Source organism: Lolium rigidum, chromosome 3 (genome assembly GCF_022539505.1).
Source record: "Lolium rigidum isolate FL_2022 chromosome 3, APGP_CSIRO_Lrig_0.1, whole genome shotgun sequence".
Lineage (NCBI taxonomy): Eukaryota > Viridiplantae > Streptophyta > Magnoliopsida > Poales > Poaceae > Lolium > Lolium rigidum.
Window position 1 is genome coordinate 392,046,933 of NC_061510.1, and position 19,222 is coordinate 392,066,154.

A 19,222-nucleotide genomic window follows, 5' to 3' on the forward strand; every position below is an offset into this window, starting at 1 on the left:
AGGGCTGGGTCGAACAAACAAGCACTCATACATTCGCTGCATCTAAATTTTATCTCCCGAAAGCTCCTCCCCTTTCCGGTTGCTTTGAGAGTCGCTCCTGCCAGACCGGACCGACCCGAAGCCAATCTTGCCGGCGATGCCGGATGGGAAAGGCTAACGCGAGGTGCTGGAGTTTGTTCTGTACATACTAGATCCAGTAGAAGTAGGTTTTCCTCTAGTAGGGTGTTCGGCCTCCTGCCGTTGACTGGCGTTATGCCGACCGGATGCGTGCTGCCGGCGCGGGCGAGCGGCGTTTTGTGGTTAGCAGTGGAGATCTCGATGGTGGTGGCGGCGTGGTGCCGGCGGCTGCTGGAAAGATCCTCCATGGCGCATCCCTTGAATAAGCTCGTGGTCAAGCCTCTTGATTCAGTTCTAGAGGCTAGTGGCTATGCAGGTATGGTGGAGACTACGGTTCTTTCACTCTTCTTCAACCACCGAGGAGATGGAGGAGGGGAGCAAACGGAAGTAGCTCTGCAACATACGACATGGCAGGGATATATGGCTGCTACATCTGGCGGAGTTCTTCAACTGCAGCGAATAGACGCTGTGGTTATCCATGGTCAACGGAACCACTCCGCACTACGGTGCTGTTCGTGCCGCAGCTTCATGAACCTCCTGGCCGGCGTGCTATTCTGGAGGCCCTTCAGCTACTCCGTCATGGCGCTCATCGTCAAGTCATCGCCAAGTGGTCTCGTCCCTGGCGGCGGCGCTGATGGCCAGGGCGCTCATCGTCAAGTCATCGGCAAGTGGTCTCGTCCCCGGCGGCGGCGCTGACGGCCAGGACGTCGAGTGCATCTTCTTCTTCGGTGGGAAGGGACTCGATTGCTTTTGCAAATCTTTTCGTAGGGTCCTGCTTGTAAATTCTGAGGACCACGCTATTATTTTACTTTCTTCTAAGGCCCTTGATGTAACATGTAATCCCACCTTTTAATGCAGTCTGGACCTTTCTGAGGTCCTTCCCTTGTTAAAAAAAAAAAGAACAAACAAGCACTCGGAGCCTCGCTAGATGCGTCCATATTTGTTTTCTATTTTATCCTACTTCATCTCTCTCTTCTCCGGTATCCCCTCTTCCTCCCGTGTCCCGTCCCGCCGATCCCCCCCCCCCCCCCTAGTTCTCTACCTCCTCCGGCCACCTTCCCTGGCCAACCCCTGTCCCACGCCTCCACAGCGCGCAACTTGAACCGTCGTACCATCGCGTTTTGCCGTCCGCACGAGGGCAACTGAACAGTTCATAAAGCATACATCCAAATCCAATGCCTATCGTCTTTAGACGGTTGGGTTGAGGAGAGAGAGTCCTCGGTGTGCCTAAGCTGCTCACGGAGTTGCTTGAATCGTCTGCTGTTCTGAACTTCTGATGGCTTGAAATCGTAGTCAAAGGTATAATATGCGCGTGCATCCTTTAATTCTTTATTGATCTCCTATTGCATAATATATATGATAGTATTACTTACTTGCAGATCTATGGAGGAGGATCCGGCCTGCTGCGTTTTGGCCGGGGGCGCCATGTCCAAACTTGCCACAAAGCTCGATGGGCTCCTGATTAGGAGTCCAGGGTGTCGACGGCTTCCTTGGGAAGTAAAGAACTTGCTGATACCTCGCATCAAGCAAAATGTGGAAAGCATGATGGCAATCATCCAAGAGGACGGCGACGGCAACCCATCAAGAGAAATGATCAGATGCTTGACTAAGGAGGTGCGTGAGCTGTCGTACGACATCCACGACTGCATCGACGAGCACACCGCCGGTCCAGCCAGAGATCATGCCACTCGGCTTCTCTGGAGGATGGAGCGGCACGTACGCCTGGCCAAGGCCAACAACAAGAGACGACGATTCATGGTACTAGCTCGTCGCCGTAACAGCAGCAAGCCAGTAACTTCATGGCTCTCTGAGAGGCTCAAGGGCCGCCTATGGTTGCTCGACAAGATGCGAGAACTCAGCGCACGCTCTGAAGAGGCGCTGCGTCGGTACAACTCGTTTAACCGCCCTCTCAAGAAACAGAAAAATGACGACAGCGACGGTAGCATCAGCTCTACTGCTACTAGATCTGTTGAGTCCTTCGGCTCTTGGAGTCCCCCTCTAAACGACCACGTCCTCCACCGGTGTGTTGGTATCCATGATCTCGCCAGCAACACGCTTGAAACGTGGCTCAAGGGTGGAGATAGCCTGAAGCTCAAGGTGGTATCCATGGTTGGGTGTGGAGGGGTTGGTAAGACCATGCTTGCTAACGAGCTGTACCGTCGAATTGGAGAGCAGTTTCAGTACCGGGCATTTGTGGGGACCTCCGAGAAGCCTGATGTCAGGAGGCTTCTCATCAGCATTCTTTCTCAAATTCGGCCGCAACAGCCCCCCGGTAATTGGAAGGTGCACAATCTAATTGGCGATATCAGGACACATCTGCAAGATAAGAGGTAAAATGCTCCAACTATGTTCTGTTACAATAAATAATGTGTGAAATTTGGAGATTAGAAGACCTACAAAATGGTTTAGTTAGTCCACCAAAATTAACAAATGTTTTTGTTGTTGTTAAATTGCTTGTAATTTTCTAGATCTGTGTCACTTAAAGTCGCACACCTTTTGTATCACACAACTTATAGTACAACAAAACAGGTTACCATTGAACAGAGACTTCTTAATCTATGAAGATGAGTTTTCCTCATTTTGGAAAAAAAAAAATGAAGATAAGCTTCTCATGAATAATAATTTTCTGTTAAAAAATAATCTAGACCATAAACTGACAAGGCTAGATCATCACACCTCAAAGTGCAATCGATGATGAATTAAAATATGTGTCATAATTATGTGAACAAAATTGTGGCCTTAGATTAACATTGAATCGTTACGAAGTACGTAAATATGTCTATCAGTCCGTGTGTTGCCAACAGGAAAAAAACTGCGTGTATTTCTAGTTTCCCGGAGCACGGTTGGGCCGGCATCGCGGAGTACATAACTTGAGGGCATTTCCAGCGGCGCGACGCAAATGGACGCTGAGCGACCATTTGCATCTATCGGGCAAATACGTCTAGTACCATCTCCAGTGGGCAACGCAAAGTGACCGGGCCGTTCGCGGTGACGCAAACCTGACCTAAATATGCGCCTCGGATGCGTCTCTGCGGACGCTGCGTGGACGCGCAAAGTGTCCGCTCGCGTCTGGTGGACGTTTCGTCTGGCCCGCCTGGCAGTGACCCAGCGTCGATGCGTCTTCTCCGCCAGTACTGGCGCAGAGGCGTCGCTTCGGCAGTCTACGGCCGCGTAAATGGCGATGCTTCGCGTGGCGCGGCCGTCGCCTACCTCTGCGGGGTAATGGCGATGCCACGCGTGCCGCGGCCATTGCCCTGCCTCCGATCTATATAAACAGGGGCGCGAGCATCTCATCTCCTCCCCACAAAACCCTAGCCGCCACACAACCTCCACCGTAGCGCCGCTGCCGCTCAGCCTCCACCGGAGCCACCATGAGCAGCGCCGACCGCGGCCAGGCTGCCGCGCCTCCACCTCCACCTCCACCTCCCACTCCACCTCCCCTGGCCTCGAGCTTCGACGCGGAGTTCGACTCCGACGACAGCACCGACCTCCTCGACCCGGCCAGGGACGCGGGGGCCCCGGGCCGAGCGGAGAAGGAAGCGAGAGGAGGAGCGGGCGGCCCATGCGGCGGTCGACGCCGAGCTGGAACAGCGCAGGGTCGTGGCCGTCACAGCCGCAGAGGACTCCGACTGCGACATATCATGGTCTTCCGATGACCCTGATGCGCCTACCCCGGAGGAGAGGGCGGCGGAGCAGAGGGCTATAATCGAGTCCTTCGAGACGCTCAAGGACGCCGCCGCCAACGCGAGGTTGCAGCAGTGCTTGCAAGAGGACGCGACAGCGCACCAAGCCCTAGCGGCCACACGGAAGGCAGCGGAGAAGCAGGCGAGGGAGCGACGCAACGACGGGGCCGGCCCGTCAGGCAACAAGTAGTCTAGGGTTCTAGAACTACTTTGTATAGTTTCTATGCTTTCAAATGTACTATTTTCTTTGCTTTCAATTATGTTGCAAATCTAAAAATGGGTCGCCCCGGTGAGAGCACACCTAGACGGAAAAGGACGCGCGGATAAAATATGTCCGCGGGGCGACGCAAATGGACGCTCGCGACCACTTTTGGGCGGCCGAAATACGTCGCCCCGTTGGAGATGCCCTGAGTGAGCGCGGCCCTCGATTCAGGACTTACCAAGACGTGTCACCGTCGCCGCCAGCTCCACCCGTTGCCCCTGCCGCCGTTGGCTACAGCCTGCAGGACGCGTCGCCTCTGCCCCCGATCCAGGATGCGTCGCCACCACCGCTCAGCTTGCGAGAGGATTTTTCTTGTCACTGCAGGGAACAGTTCCACGGGGTAGGAGACGATTTTTCTTTCCCCGGTGGTTTGGAGGAAATCGGGGTGGATTGGGCCGGGAAATTTCTCGCCCCGGTGTTAACCGAACGCATCAATGGAACTTGGCCGGAAATCATCTCGGTGGGACTGAACCACGTGGTTTGACCGGGATTGGGCCACTAACCCCGCCGGGATGGGAATAACCGAACAAGGCCTCACAGGGGTTCTCTTGGGGGTGTCGAACACAAGATTTATGTTCGGTAGTAAACGGAAGGCCCACCTATTCCTCTCTCCTAACATTGACCACAAAGGCAACTCCCCAGCAATGATGTCATCGCCGCTGCCGCTCAGCCTCGCTATGTCCCGGCCTGCCTCGACACAAGATTTTGGAAAATGGAAGATATTCCCAGACCTCTACATCGAGATCATTGATGCACATAGCCACATATTATTCATTATTCAAAAGTCGTAAGACAAACAAAATCGACTCGACAAAGAAAGAAAACAAACCCGAGGCCATATGCCTCTCGACAATAACTCTACAAGGCAGTTCACTTAAAAGTCCGAACCGTTATATATATTTCAACACTCTTCATTGTTAGATGTATATATCTGTATATTGTAGTTTCCCCATATGTTAGGGGCTTTCTGCATATGTGCACCTGTACATGTACTATATATTGTGGCTTTTGGCCCCCTGGTAATATAACAAGCATATTGCCCTAACATGGTATCAGAGCAAAATTGGTCCTCCTGAAGACTTGTTCCCGGCCGCTCCACCGCCGGCTTCTCCCCGATCCGATCGCTCGTGTGGCCGTCCTCGTCTCGATCGGCCGTCCTCATCCCCCGATCGATCTCCTCGTCCTCTGCTCCTCGACTGATCTGCTCCTCGACTGATCGCCTGTGCGTGGCCTCTGCTCCCGCGCGTGGCCAATCTCCTCCGGCCCGCTCTGCTCCCGCGCGTGGCCCTCCTCCGCTCTGCTCCCTGCGCGTGGCCGCCTGCTCTTCCCCGCGCGTGGCTCAATCTCCTCCGGCCCCGTTCCTACCTGCCTCCTGCTTCCGCGTGCTCGTACCTGCTCCCACGCGCCAAGATCCGCCCGCCCCTACCTGCTCATCCCGCGCTGATCCGCTTCCGCGCTGATCTGCTTCGCTCTGCTCCCGCGCTGGTCCGCGCCGCCTGCAGTTGACTTCTTCGATCTGAGGTAAAAAAAAATCAAAAAAAAAGAGAAAAAAAGAGCTATCTCTTCCTCGGGCTATGTTGCGATCTCTCGCTGCCCGGTGATCTTTGATGGCGCGAATTACCCTGATTTCGCTGCCTTCATGCGCGTCCACATGCCGGTCTTCGTCTTTGGGGTGTCCTTTCTGGCGAGGTCTCCTGTCCGCCGCGCCCCGTTGCTCCTACGGTGCCTGTTGCACCGCCACCTGTTGCCCTTGCCCCTGATGCTACTTAGGCGGATAAGGATGCAACCAAGAGTGCCGATGACACTCGCTCGGCCGATTATGACCGGAAGGTCCAGGGACCACTCTACTATCGTTGCGACTTATCGGCTGGATCGCGACCGAGTACGGTCGGTGGATAGATGAGGATGCTCGTCTTGCTGCTCGTTCTCACCTCCGGTGTTACGCCTCGGTATCTTGCTTGAGTTTATGGCTCTTCCCACCGCTGCTGCTCGGTGGACTTTTTTCTTCGTCGGCGTTATCGGCCGTCCGGGGATGCTCTTTACTCGTCCGTGGTCCGCCGAGAGCATGCCCTTCGACGAGGGTGATTCTACTATTGATGAGTTCTACACTCGAGTGCTGCTATTTGGCGTCGGCTTGATTCTCTCCGTACGCTCGTGTGTGCCACCTGTCCCTGCTGTCCGACTGTGCGCGCGGATCTGGAGTTTCAGCGCGTTTTTGAGTTCTTGTCGCGGCTCCGCAAGGAGTTTGAGCCGCGCCGTGCCCAGCTGCTTGCCCGTGGTCGTGTTCCGCTCTCTGAGGTACTTGCCGAGCTTCGTGCCGAGGAGACTCGTCTTCATGGTGCTTGGTCTTCTTGAGGTTCCCTTTGTTCTTGCTTGCTCGTGGCCCTCCCGTGCCGTCTCGCTCGTGGACCTCCTATGCCGCCGGCTTCGTTGCGGTCTCCGGCACGACGCGATACTCCCTACTCCTCCATTCCGGGGCCGGCGTCGGCCCCGGCAGCCTCGTGGTTCGACATCACTTCCTTGCACCTACTGTGGCGGGGCCGGTCACACTATCTCTACCTGCCGGCGGAGGGATCCCAGCTTACGTTCGCCGCAGCATACTCGTCGTCAGACTGGTTCTTCAGGATCTTCTGCTGTTGCGCTATCTGATCAGGACATTATCCGTGGTCTTCGTGGTCTGCTCGCTGGTACAGACTCTTCCTCGACGGGCACTGTTGGTTCTGTGTCTGGCTCTTCTGGCACCGCGCGACCACCACTTTCTACACAGTCAGGTACGTCATCCCTGTGGTATCTGGATTCTGGAGCTTCTTTTCATATGACCTCTGCGTCTTCTATTCTTTCTGCTCTTCGCTCTCTTGTTTCTCCTGTTCGTGTTATCACGGCTGATGGTACCTCTCTTCCTGTTTCCAGTCGAGGCACCCTTTCTACTTCATCTTTCTCTGTTCCTGATGTTTCTCATGTTCCTAGTCTTAAGATGAACCTTTTTCTGCTAGTCAGCTCACTGATTCTGGTTGTCGCGTCATTCTTGACGCTGATTGTTGTGCTGTTCAGGATCGCCGTACACAGGCCTTGGTTGGAGCTGGCCCTCGCAGCCTTGAGTCCCCGGGGCTCTGGGAGTTAGACTGGCTTCGCGTTCCTTCTGGCGACACTTCATCCGCCGGTTCTCCTGCGGTTGCTTGCTACATCACTTGGATCTTTTCGGCGGTGACATCATCGGTCGGGTCACCTCTGTGGCTCCCGTTTATCGTCATTAGTTCGTAGTGGTCTTCTGGGGTCTGTCTCAGGAGATGTGTCTTTGCATTCGTGTCAGGGTTGTAGGTTAGGCAAACAAATCCAGCTTCCCTATCCTACTAGTGCGTCTGTATCTCAACGACCTTTTGATTTAGTTCATTCGGATGTTTGGGGTCCGGCTCCCTTTCCTTCGAAAGGGGGTCATCGATACTATATTTTGTTTATTGATGATTTTTCACGGTACACCTGGTTGTTTCTTATGCACTCTCGCAGTGAGGTGCTTTCTATTTATCAGCGTTTTGCCGCCATGGTTCGTACTCAGTATTCCACGCCTATTCGTGTGTTTCGTGCTGATTCTGCACGGAGAGTATCTCCCGAAGCACTCGCATGGTGTTCTTCGCTGAGCGAGGGCACTCTTGCCCGGTTCTCGTGTCCCGGCGCCCATGCTCAAAATGGTGTCGCCGAGCGTAAGCATCGTCGGATTCTTGAGACTACCCGTGCTATGATGATTGCTTCCTCTTTTCCGCCGCATTTACGGGTCGAGGGCTGTCGCTACGTCGACTTACCTCATTAACATTCAGCCTTCTGCTGCCCTTCAAGGTGGCATTCCTCTCGAGCGTCTTTACGGTAGCTCTCGGATTACTCGACTCTTCGCTTATTTGGTTGCGTTTGCTATGTTTTTCTCCCTCCTCGCGAACGCACCAAACTGACCGCTTAGTCTGTTGAGTGTGTTTTTCTCGGATACAGTGATGAGCATAAGGGCTATCGCTGTTGGGATCCTGTTGGTCGTCGGATGCGCATCTCTCGTGACGTCACGTTTGATGAGACGCGTCCCTTCTATCCTCGCCCCACCTCGGGTACTTACCCGGTGGATGATATCTCTTTTCTTCTTTTTCCGGATGCACCCCCTGCTGTCCCTTCTCCCACTCCTACTTCGATGCGCCCCCTCGGCGCCATCCTCTCGTTCGTCTAGTCCACCTAGTACTCCTCGTTCTCCGGCTTCGGATCCTTTCGATGCTTGTCCCTTCTTCCTCTTCTGATGACTTGTCTTCTGCAGATGAGCTTCCCCCTTCACAGCCTGTTCGTCAGCGTCGTGCTCCAGTTCGTTACTCTCCTAGTCAGTATGGTCTCTCTGTCGTTTCCGAGCTGACTTATTTTCGGGATGTCGAGCATCATCCTGAATGGCAGCTTGCCATGGCTGAGGAGATCGTTGCGCTTGAGCGCACTGGTACTTGGGATCTTGTTTCTCCCCCTTCTGGTGTTCGTCCCATCACGTGTAAGTGGGTTTATAAAATTAAGACTCGCTCTGATGGCTCTCTTGAGCGCTATAAACCGCGTCTTGTGGCTCGTGGTTTTCAGCAGGAGCACGGCCGTGACTATGATGAGACTTTTGCCCTTGTGGCTCATATGACTACTGTGCGTACCCTTCTTGTTGTTGCTTCTGTTCGCCGCTGGTCTATCTCCCAGCTTGATGTTCAGAATGCTTTTCTTAATGGCGAGTTGAGTGAGGAGGTTTACATGCAGCCTCCTCCCGGGTATTACGTTCTCGATCGGATGGTTTGTCGTCTTCGACGTTCTCTCTATGGTCTCAAACATGCCCCTCGTGCCTGGTTTGAGCGCTTCGCCTCTGTGGTGACTGCTGCTGGTTTCTCTCCTAGTCTTCATGATCCAGCACTTTTTGTTCACACTTCTCCTCGTGGACGTACTCTTCTTCTTCTCTATGTTGATAATATGATCATTACTGGTGATGATCCTGAGTATATTGCCTTCGTCGCTCGTCTTCGCGATTAGTTTCTTATGAGTGATCTTGGTCCTCTTCGCTATTTTCTTGGCATTGAGGTTTCCTCCACTTCTGATGGCTTTTCTTTCTCTCAGGAAAAGTACATTCAGGATCTTCTTGCTCGTGCTGCTCTTGGGGATGAGCGCACGGTTGATACTCCTATGGAGCTTAATGTTTAGCTTCGTCCTACTGATGGTGATCCTCTTCCTGATCCCACTCGTTATCGCCATCTTGTTGGGAGTCTTGTTTATCTTGCTGTCACTCGTCCTGATATTTCTTGTCCTGTTCATATTCTGAGTCAATTTGTCTCAGCCCCTACGACTGTTCACTATAGTCATCTCCTCCGTGTTCTTCGTTACCTTCGTGGCACGATCACTCGTCGCCTTTTCTTTCCCCGTTCCAGCTCTCTCTAGCTTTAGTGCTACTCGGATGCTACGTGGGCGAGTGATCCTACGGATCGTCGTTCACTTTCTGCTTACTGTGTGTTTCTTGGTGGTTCGCTTGTTGCTTGGAAGATGAAGAAACAGGTAACAGTTTCTCGTTCGAGTGTTGAGGCTGAGTTGCGGGCTATGGCTTTGTTGATTGCTGAGGTGACCTGGTTACGGTGGTTGCTTGCAGATTTTGGGGTCTCTGTTACGACACCCACTCCACTTTTGTCTGACGAGTACATGTGCTATCAGTATTGCACGTGATCCGGTCAAGCATGAGCTGACCAAGCATATTGGTGTTGATGCTTTTTACACACGTGCTCAGATGCAGGATGATGTTGTTGCGGTTCATTATTTGCAGTTGGCGGATTTCTTTACGAAGGCACAAACTCGAGCGCAGCATGATTTTTTACTCTCCAAACTCAGTGTTGTGGATCCACCATGAGTTTGAGGGGGGGTGTTAGATGTATATATCTGTATATTGTAGTTTCTCCATATGTTAGGGGGCTTTCTGCATATGTGCACCTGTACATGTACTATATATTGTGGCCTTTGGCCCCCTGGTAATACAACAAGCATATTGCCCTAACATCCCTCACGTCAATGCAGGACTACTGGTAGACCGTAGCTGTACAAAGGACTTAGACCTCGGATCGATGAAAGGCCACAAATATTTTATATTAATAGTGTGTTACCCGGGTCTTAAACTGAGACCTCAAGGCTCTGATATAACATATTGAATTGATGAGCTAACCAGAGTCCGAACTGAATATGCAGTTTTGAATTTTCGAATCCTTTAGACCTAATTTTATTCTTTCATAGTTGTGTAGAACACACGTCTTTATTTCTAGATTTTGTTTCAAGAGATAAATATCATCTTACATGTCCACTTGCCATGTCTCAGGTACTTGATTGTGATTGATGATATATGGGCCAGATCAACGTGGGATATTGTTAACCTTGCTTTTCCGGATGACAATCATTGCAGTAGAATACTGATAACGTCAGAACTTGAAGACGTTGCTCTGAAATGCTGTGGTTATGAACCTCAGAATGTTTACAAGATGAACCCCCTTGGTGAGGATGACTCAAGAAAATTATTTTACAGTATAGTTGGTTGCTCCCAAGAACTCGGTGATGTTTCAAGCAGTATCATTAGAAAATGCGGTGGTCTTCCTCTAGCAATTGTTACTATTGCCAGCCTCTTAGCAAGTCGGATAGGCAAAACAGAGCAGAGGGAGTATGTGGAGTATGTTAATAAATCCTTGGGTTATGGCTTGATGACAAATCCTACTTTGGAAGGGCTGAAACAAGTGGTCAGCCTTAGTTACAGAAATCTTCCTCAGCATTTGAAGGCATGCATGCTTTATATCTGCATTTTCCCAGAGGGCTACATAATTTGTACGGATGATTTGGTAAAGCAATGGATAGCTGAAGGTTTTATCTGTGCAACTCAAGAAAAAGATGAAGAAGAAATCTCAAGGAGCTACTTTGATCAGCTTATCAGTATCAGATTGATCCATCCTATTCATATAGATGGTAATGGTAAAGTTTTGTCCTGCACCATGCACCACATGATGCGTAAACATATTATGCACGAGTCCATTGTAGAGAATTTCATCGCTGCAATAGATCATTCTCAGGCAGCTACAAGATTCGCTCACAAGGTTCGTCGACTGTCTCTTCACTTCGGTAATGCAGAAGATGCGACTCTATCCACAAATATGAGATTATCACAGGTTCGAACATTTGCATTTTTTGGGGCCTTCAAGTGTATGCCTGCTGTTATCAAGTTCCGGCTTCTTCAGGTTCTTATCCTACACTTTTGGGGTGAGGAAGAGAGCATCAAGTTTGATCTCAGTAGCATTTCGGAGATTTTTCGTCTGAGATATATGCAGGTCACATGCAATGTCACCTTAGAGATACAAGAAGTGCAGATGCTACGACGTCTGCAATATTTGGAGACACTGAAAATAGATGCAGCAAGAGGAAGTAGAATGCTATCAGGCATCGTTCATTTACCACGCCTGTTGCACCTCAGGCTTCCTGCTGACACAAATCTTCTCAGCGGTGTTGGCCACATGACATCTCTACGTACACTAGGACATTTTGATCTCAGCACTAACTCAATAGATAATGTACGGGACCTTGGTGAGCTAACCAATGTCCAAGATCTTCAGCTTACCTGTAGACCAGTGGACTCTTCTTGCTATCTGGTGAAACAAATGGAATGTCTGAGCTCAGTTCTGGGGAAACTCAGCAATCTGAAGAGTCTAACTCTGAATAGTTCAAGAGTAGTGGAACTTGGTCGTCGACCTTCGAGCATGAGCATTTGCTGTGATGTGCTGAGCAGCATATCCTCTCCTCCAGCACTTCTTCAGAGACTTGAGTGGTTACCGCGTGTCTGTACCTTCTCCAGCCTCCCGGAGTGGATTGGACATCTGGGCAAGCTCTGCGTTTTAAAAATTGGGGTCAGGGAACTAGTGAGAAATAACGTTGATCTTCTCAAAGGATTGCCTGCGCTCATTGATCTGTCTTTGTATGTCCGCACAAAGCCTGCGGAAATAAATGTCTTCACCAAGGGAGGGTTCCTGGTTCTCAAGTACTTCAGATTCAGGTGCAGTGTACCTTGTCTGAAGTTTGAGGCTGACGTAATGCCTAATCTCCAGAAACTCAAGCTAGGTTTTGATGCAGATGAATCAATTCAGTACGGTCCTATATGTGCTGGCCTCGATCACTTGTCAAGTCTTAAGGAGATCTCTGCGAAAATTGGGGGGGAGTTTGAGGCGGACATAATGCCCAATCTTCAGAAAATCGAGCTAGGTTTTGTTGCACAAGGAGCAATCCAATACGGTCTTATACCTGCTGGCCTCCATCACTTGTCAGGTCTTAAGGAGATCTCTGCAGAAATTGGGGGTGCCAGTGCCAATGAACCAGTTCGAAGGATAGTCGAGTCAGCATTGAGCGACGCAATTAGGATGCATCCAGGACGTCCTATAGTCAACATACAGTGTGTAGATCAGATATTTGGTGAGAAAGATGATCAGGACAACAGGTTACAAGAGAAAAACCACATGACTCCGCAAATAAAGGCTGAGCCTGTTGAGGAAGACCTAAAAAATCGTGTAACCATTCAGAAGGGCTCCGGGAAAGATGCTGCCTCCAGGTATCTATTTACCTTTCTAACTGTAACAACAGTCTTTTGTCTTTTTGTGCGTTTGGCTTATTTAGTTTTAGTGTTTTATAATACATTAACATATAAGAGAACGTGCCGTTGCAATTGTGCATTCTTATATGCATGTGTGTTTTTAATTGTGTAAATCCAATATTTTCCCTACAACATTGGGGTGCTATAACTAGGCTAGTAAAAGAGGAGTTGTTGATTAGGGAAGTATTTGGTAGTTAGATGTTGGGATTGTAACATTTTCATTTCAAGATGACATATGGCCCATTAATTAAGATGCCACATGGCACAACAACTCATGTGACCGAGAATTTAGAATGACTGGATTGAACAATATAAGATGTAAAGGAGAGAGGTAAAGAAAATGGATAAAAATATGGCAACCTCAGTTTCAGTGTAGATCATGATCTCGATAGTAGCGATCAAACAAGACAATCACAATGTATTTAAGCACACCAAGTTCTTGATTTTCAATTTTACCTTTAGAACATATTCATAAAAATAGACAAAATACATCTTACAAACAATGTTTGTGTAAACGTCACATATTCTAATGGAGACAGAGGGCGTTGAGTATTTCAGAACCGAGGGAGTAAATGAGGGAAAAATATTAATATGGACAGGATAAATTGAAAATGCTCACTATGTAGTTTCCCTAACCGTCAACAAGAATCATTTTTTCACTTTTCTAACAAAACTATTTTTCCTATACATATTGATCTCTTGAACCTTTTAATTAAGACACAAGAACTAATATATGTGCAGAATTTGTATAACATCATCTAACCATTAATTTGATGGTTCTATATTATAATAGACCATGATTAATATATCTCGGTAACTATACCTAAGCGTCATCTCGCAATATCAGAATTATTATGAAGATATTGACTTTGTTTTACTAAATCTAAATTAATTGAATAGATATACCCAAACTATAATCAAAGTTTTAACCATGCATTGACGTAACATCAAATACAGATATTATGCTCACTTGTCATACGAATTTAATTCAATGATTTGGTCTAATATCGTCGCCTACAATAACTAAGTTATATCATTGATACAATTTATAAATCTTAAAGTAATCATTCACCACAAATTAAAGTTGATTAAAAGATGTTTCCCCGCTTACGTGTTTTGTATTTGCCATAAAATTTGTGGTGACTGGAACTGTATTAATCCTAACCGTATAGTATACTATGTAATCGTTCATATATTTTTTTTCGAATTTTAATCGTTCATATATTTCAAAATATTTTCAAATTTTGCCCTCGCATTTGCGAGCCAGAACCAGAAGCAGCTTTGCTTCCTACTGGTGTTGATGAGCCGTTGAGCTCGAGATATTTGCCATTTTATTTTTATTCTATATTCTCTTCTACAATTGTGAATACTAATTCTCCATTAATAGTTGAGACCACTGGAAATTCTTTTTACAAGTATCTGGTTCATGTTATGGTACTAAAACGTAGCAAACCAAGTGCTTTCTATATAATCTTATCCTAATTTAACTTTTAGGGAGATATCGAAAGGTCTTCCTGAAACTGGAGGCAGCTCTGGAGTAGTAAAGCTACTGTTTGTTGATGCTGACAGACCAGAACATCCACTTTTCACTGGTTGTCCGGTGAAATGGCAGAATGGAGAAAATGCTAAGGTAGCAATATTCCAAAATGAGAAGCAAATCATGGGCGGCGATCTTTCTAAATTGCAAATTGAGATTTTACCAGTTCATGCTGATTTCTTTACTGGGCGAGGACCAGAGGACTTCACCAAAGAGGATTTCAACAAACAGATATACATGCCTAAAGGGAAAGAATCAGTCTTGACAACTGTTAATCTGAAAAATGGCGAGGCCTGTCTTGGTCCCTTCTTCTTCACGGAGAGCTCCAACAGGAAGAATTTAAGATTGGCGGCAAGAGTGAAAAGGCAGGATCATGCCGACCGAGTTCAAGAAGCAATCACTGATCCTTTTGTCGTCAAAGACCGCCGAAATGAATGTGAGTATATCCAACTATCCATTCTGAGCATCAGTACTTTGTAACTACACCAAATTTGAAAGTCTCACACACTTTCTAATTTGCTTATTTGTTGAAGCATAATTGTTTGTCATAGCTGAATAACAGGCTCCTCTTTTAAGTGGATTTCACGCTGATTTAAGTAAAATAAAATTTTAAGCTCACACTACCTCCATCCCAAAGCTTAAGGCTTATATTATTTTTAGAAAGTCAAACTATGTCAAGTTTGACTAAGCTTTTACCAAAAATCATTAACATGCAAAATACAAAATTAATATCATTAAATAGATAACAAAATATTTTTTCGTATGGTATCTACAAAATATTATATTTGTTGATAGATTGTTCTAAAAGTTTAGTCAAAGTTTACTTGGTTTGACTTTTTTTTTTAAAAAACCTTAAGCTTTGGGATGGAGGTAGTATTATATCTTTCAAAGAACTGTTTGTGACCTTATACACGCAATGTTATTATTTAACTGAGAATATTAAGCTGTGACAACAAATATTCTGCTTTTAGAAGGGAATGGCTAGTTCTGTCACAAACAATAGCAGTACTGCCAAGTGGAATTTAGGGTAGCACTTTTCTTGGCTCAGTAAAAATTTATGCGGACTTGTATTCTTGGGTAATGGAGAATAAGGTGGGTACCGTTGTAATTTTCTAATTCTGTATAGTATTAATAATTGTTGTGAACTTACAAGTAGATTGCACTAGCTATTTCCGTCAGTTTGGATTTTTGGTTTGGTGGCTAGTGCATGAAGGTTGGTATGATAAGAGCTCTGGATCTTGAGTTCGAATCCTACCTTTCACAATTTATCCTAAAATTATTGTTGTCCCCCTTTGTGTTTGTATAGTCCCCTTAAATGCACTAAAACTTTCCACCGGTTCAGACTTTTGGTTGCGCAACTGCATGAGCTTGACATACTAATATCTTATATGCATGGTAAACTGTTTATAATTTATCATCTATATTAATCCTTCGCTAAATACTACCACTATCAGATGGTCAAAATTAACCGATTTCATACTAGCATGTCTGAACATACCCAACCTTTTGTCTATTTCAGTACATGAAAAGAGTCATCATCCATCTAAGGGAGATCCGGTATATCGGTTGAAACAAATTTCCCGTAATGGCAAATATTGCACTGCCCTTGCGGAAAAAAATATCACTACGGTGAAGCACTTGATACGTCAGTATCATGTAGACAAATCTGGTCTCCAAAAGGTAAATATCCAGTTGTAATGATACTTCTGCAGTCTGTTAAGTAACAACTGTTTGCAGGTCATTTGAAACACTGAAGACTGGATGTATTGCCAAATGATATCCAGCATCCTAGGACTTATTTACACTGCATGTATTGCTAAATGTTCACTTACACTATAATCTGCTAGAATTTCATTAATTGCTAATAGAACTCTTAATTTCTGGCAATTAGCTTACAGGCATGAAGAAACGTAATTGGAGTACCATGATTGAACATGCCACCACGTGTGCTCCGGGGGATGAGATCTTTTCTTATAGAGTTGCAGAGGAAAATTGTGAACTCTTATTCAACGATTTCTATGATCTTGTCGGTGTGGTGATCAATGGATTGTATGTTCCTATCACAGAACTTGATCAATTTCTGAAGGTATACATTTCATACTGTTCCACTTCCATCTCAATTCCGTTTCAAAAAAAACTTCCATCTCAATTAAGCAGTTGATTTTGGCTAAAATACTAATGTGCTGGCAGAGTGGCAGTCACCTTGTAAATGTTGTCACGCTTACTAAGGCACGTAGCAAAGATTTTCTTTTGGAAAATAGAATAATTTAGTGTCATCCTGAACAGCTGTTGGCTAACCTATCTCCAACATTGCTGAAGAAAAACAAGGTAAAATGGTGTTAGAGAAGTGAGTCTAGCTTACTTGGCTGGGGGAGTGGAGGAGAATACAACCCCACCGCCGCTTCAGGTCCTCGTAGACATTCCTATTTATATTGCCGGGCTCCCCTTATAGTTTCCCTTCCAAAAAAATGGTAAAAATGATGTTATTATCTTTTTCGCGAAAACGCAAAAGCCTTGCGTTTCGATGCATTGATAGATAAAGAAGAGTTTATGTACAAGCCCGAGGAACGGACACACCACGCCGTACAACTCGACCCAAGAAAAAGGAAAAGCCTAAACTAGGGGAGTAACTGGCGCACACCCCGGGCTCCCGCGTCGCCCAAAGCCGCGCGTCGGCAGTGATGTCGTTGAACAAGGATGCCACCGAAGGCCGCGTGTTGTCGAAGACCGCAGCGTTCGGTGTTTCCAAATCCACCATGCTGTGAGCATGATAATCGACGAAGTGCCCTTGCGCAGCTGGCGAGGGGCGGTCCGCACCACCAGCGACCACCACTCCGCGAAGTCACCCTCAGCCATGGGCGGGCCTGAGGTGGATCGGATAAAATGATGTTATTATCAACATAGTTAGTACCAATGCATGGATTCAAAACGAAGTTCGTCTGTAAACCGATCCTCCGCTTCCACTGTGGAATTTAATCTTCATATAATCATATGACCTCGTTGAGAGAAGGGCATTGCTTTGCATAATTAACAAAGTGCCCCTGTGTGGAGGCACACCACGCCGCACCGGCATGCCCGGCGCCGGCGGCTCCTAACCCTCCCCCGCCCTAGCACAGCCCCTCCTGGCGCCGCCGCAGATTTCGCCGGGCAAAGCCTGTGTGGCGTGGCGGTGGCGGATCTCCTTGGCCGCCATGGAGACACAGCAGCGGGACCCACTCTAGCCATCTGCAGCATAATGCAGGCGACGGCGGCAGCTAGGCTGCCGGTGGTGGGCGGCGCGTGGTGGTGGAGTGGAACAGGCGGACCCGATCTAGGACCAGATGGGCTTGGACGGATTGCGACCTGCACACCTGCATCTTGACGACAATGGTGATGGAAACTGGCAATGCTGCTGGGCTAGGCCTACAGCATGAGGAAGGAGAGGGCATTGTCCCTACGCATGGCGGTGGTGGTCTCCTCCGTCGGGGGTGGTCAGCCGGCTGGTTGTGGCTGATCTCATAATTCCACATCTAGTCCTGGTGACGAGTTGAGAGGGCGCGGCTGCTGGTCCCGGATCCGGCTCCGGTCATGGCGCGCGATGACAGTGTATTGTTGTTATCTTGTTGAAAGCATCACCGTTGCAGCCCGTGTCTACTCACTCGGGCTGCTCCGGGGGAAAATGGTGTCTCTCCCTCGTGAGCGCATTGCTTTTAGAGCAGCTGTCGGATGGTGGAGGTAAGAGGTCGAGTGGTGTGCTTCTTCCGGTCGACGATGATGAGTCTCGGTCTAGCGAGGCTTTAGTGACGGTTCTGTTGTGATGGACTCGCATAGGATGGGGGCGTTGTTGATGGCAGGGCCGCGAGGGGCTATGCGGATTTTGTTGTTGCCAACAATGGCTGAATCAAAATTCACATGATCACAAGAGCAGATCAAGAGAGACACACGATAGTTTTTGGTGTGGTGTTCAACTGAACCACTTTTCTGTTTCTCTTCTCTTTTATTCTTCAGTTACAAACTGATTCCTAATAAACGGGATCTAAGAGCATTTCTAACAGAGCCCGTATAAACTTGAACTGAAAACCCGGAGTTCACCCGGAGTTCAGTTCACCAAACTCGTGTTTACGGGTCGGAAAATCGCTGGCGCAGAACAGAACCGCGTCAGAATATTCTGTTTTACAATTTTGGTTTACGGGCTCTGTTCTGCGCCAGCGGCTTCCGAACCCGTAAAGGCAGGGTTTATCACAGAATTGGTATATGATCAAACAAATGACACAATCAAATGCAAACAACTCATGCATAGTTCATAGTGCAAACATTAAATGACACAATCATAGCAAATAGTTCATAGTTCACCATCTCCTCTCACCGCCAGCATCAAACCAAGGTTGGACCGCCGTGACCATCATCGCCACCACCTCCATGAGTCACCGAACCACCACCACTTGCCTCTTCACGAGCTAGTCTTCGTCTCTCCATGATCTCCGCCGACGCCTCCTTCCACCACTCCATTTGTTGCTCATTCATGTCCTTTGTGTTCATCATCATGATTTCCCTCTCTTCGGCCAATAGTTGCTTCATTATTTTGGCCTTCTTCACGTTGATCCTCATCTCCTCCAACTTGGCATTGTTCCTTGCTTCCTCTCGGCTGGCTTCAACCTTGGCAAGACTTACCTCTTTCTTCTTCTCGATGATCACAAGCTTGGTCTCCAAAGTCTTGGCCGCTATCACCTCCTTGGACTTCATCATTTGATCAAACTTGTCCCTCAACAATGCTGCCTCCCCCTCGAGCTTGAGCCTCTCTTTGGCCTTCTTGTTTCCCTCCGGCTTGTCATTGTTCCGGCCCTCCTTCTCATCCTCGGTATCGTCCAGCGCAACCATTGCAGCTTTCTTGGGTGCTACTTCTTCGTCCCCCCAATTGCCACTTGGGGAGGTGTTGAAGAACATCAAAGCAATGACGCATGGTGAAGCTCTTGCCCTTGCTGTCGGCCATGTCCATG

At 48.0% G+C, this 19,222-nt stretch overlaps 2 protein-coding genes across 3 annotated transcripts; both read left to right on the top strand.

Annotated features, from left to right (window-relative positions):
* The first annotated feature begins 252 nt into the window (after positions 1–252).
* On the top strand, positions 253–970 carry LOC124697674. Its single transcript, XM_047230226.1, has 2 exons — positions 253–727; positions 789–970. The coding sequence occupies exons 1-2, from the start codon at positions 253–255 to the stop codon at positions 968–970; spliced, it is 657 nt and encodes a 218-aa protein (XP_047086182.1).
* Positions 971–1,177: 207 nt separating this feature from the next.
* On the top strand, positions 1,178–16,564 carry LOC124704530 (disease resistance protein RGA5-like). Of its 2 annotated transcripts, none has more exons than XM_047236800.1 (6): positions 1,178–1,416; positions 1,497–2,447; positions 10,406–12,667; positions 14,204–14,682; positions 15,766–15,926; positions 16,138–16,564. In XM_047236800.1, exons 2-6 carry the CDS (start codon positions 1,501–1,503, stop codon positions 16,405–16,407), a joined length of 4,119 nt encoding a protein of 1,372 aa, XP_047092756.1. In that variant the 5' UTR covers positions 1,178–1,416; positions 1,497–1,500; the 3' UTR covers positions 16,408–16,564. The 2 variants fall into 2 exon arrangements, with proteins under 2 accessions (XP_047092756.1, XP_047092757.1); XM_047236801.1 differs by having other exon boundaries at positions 16,145–16,233.
* Positions 16,565–19,222: the final 2,658 nt, after the last annotated feature.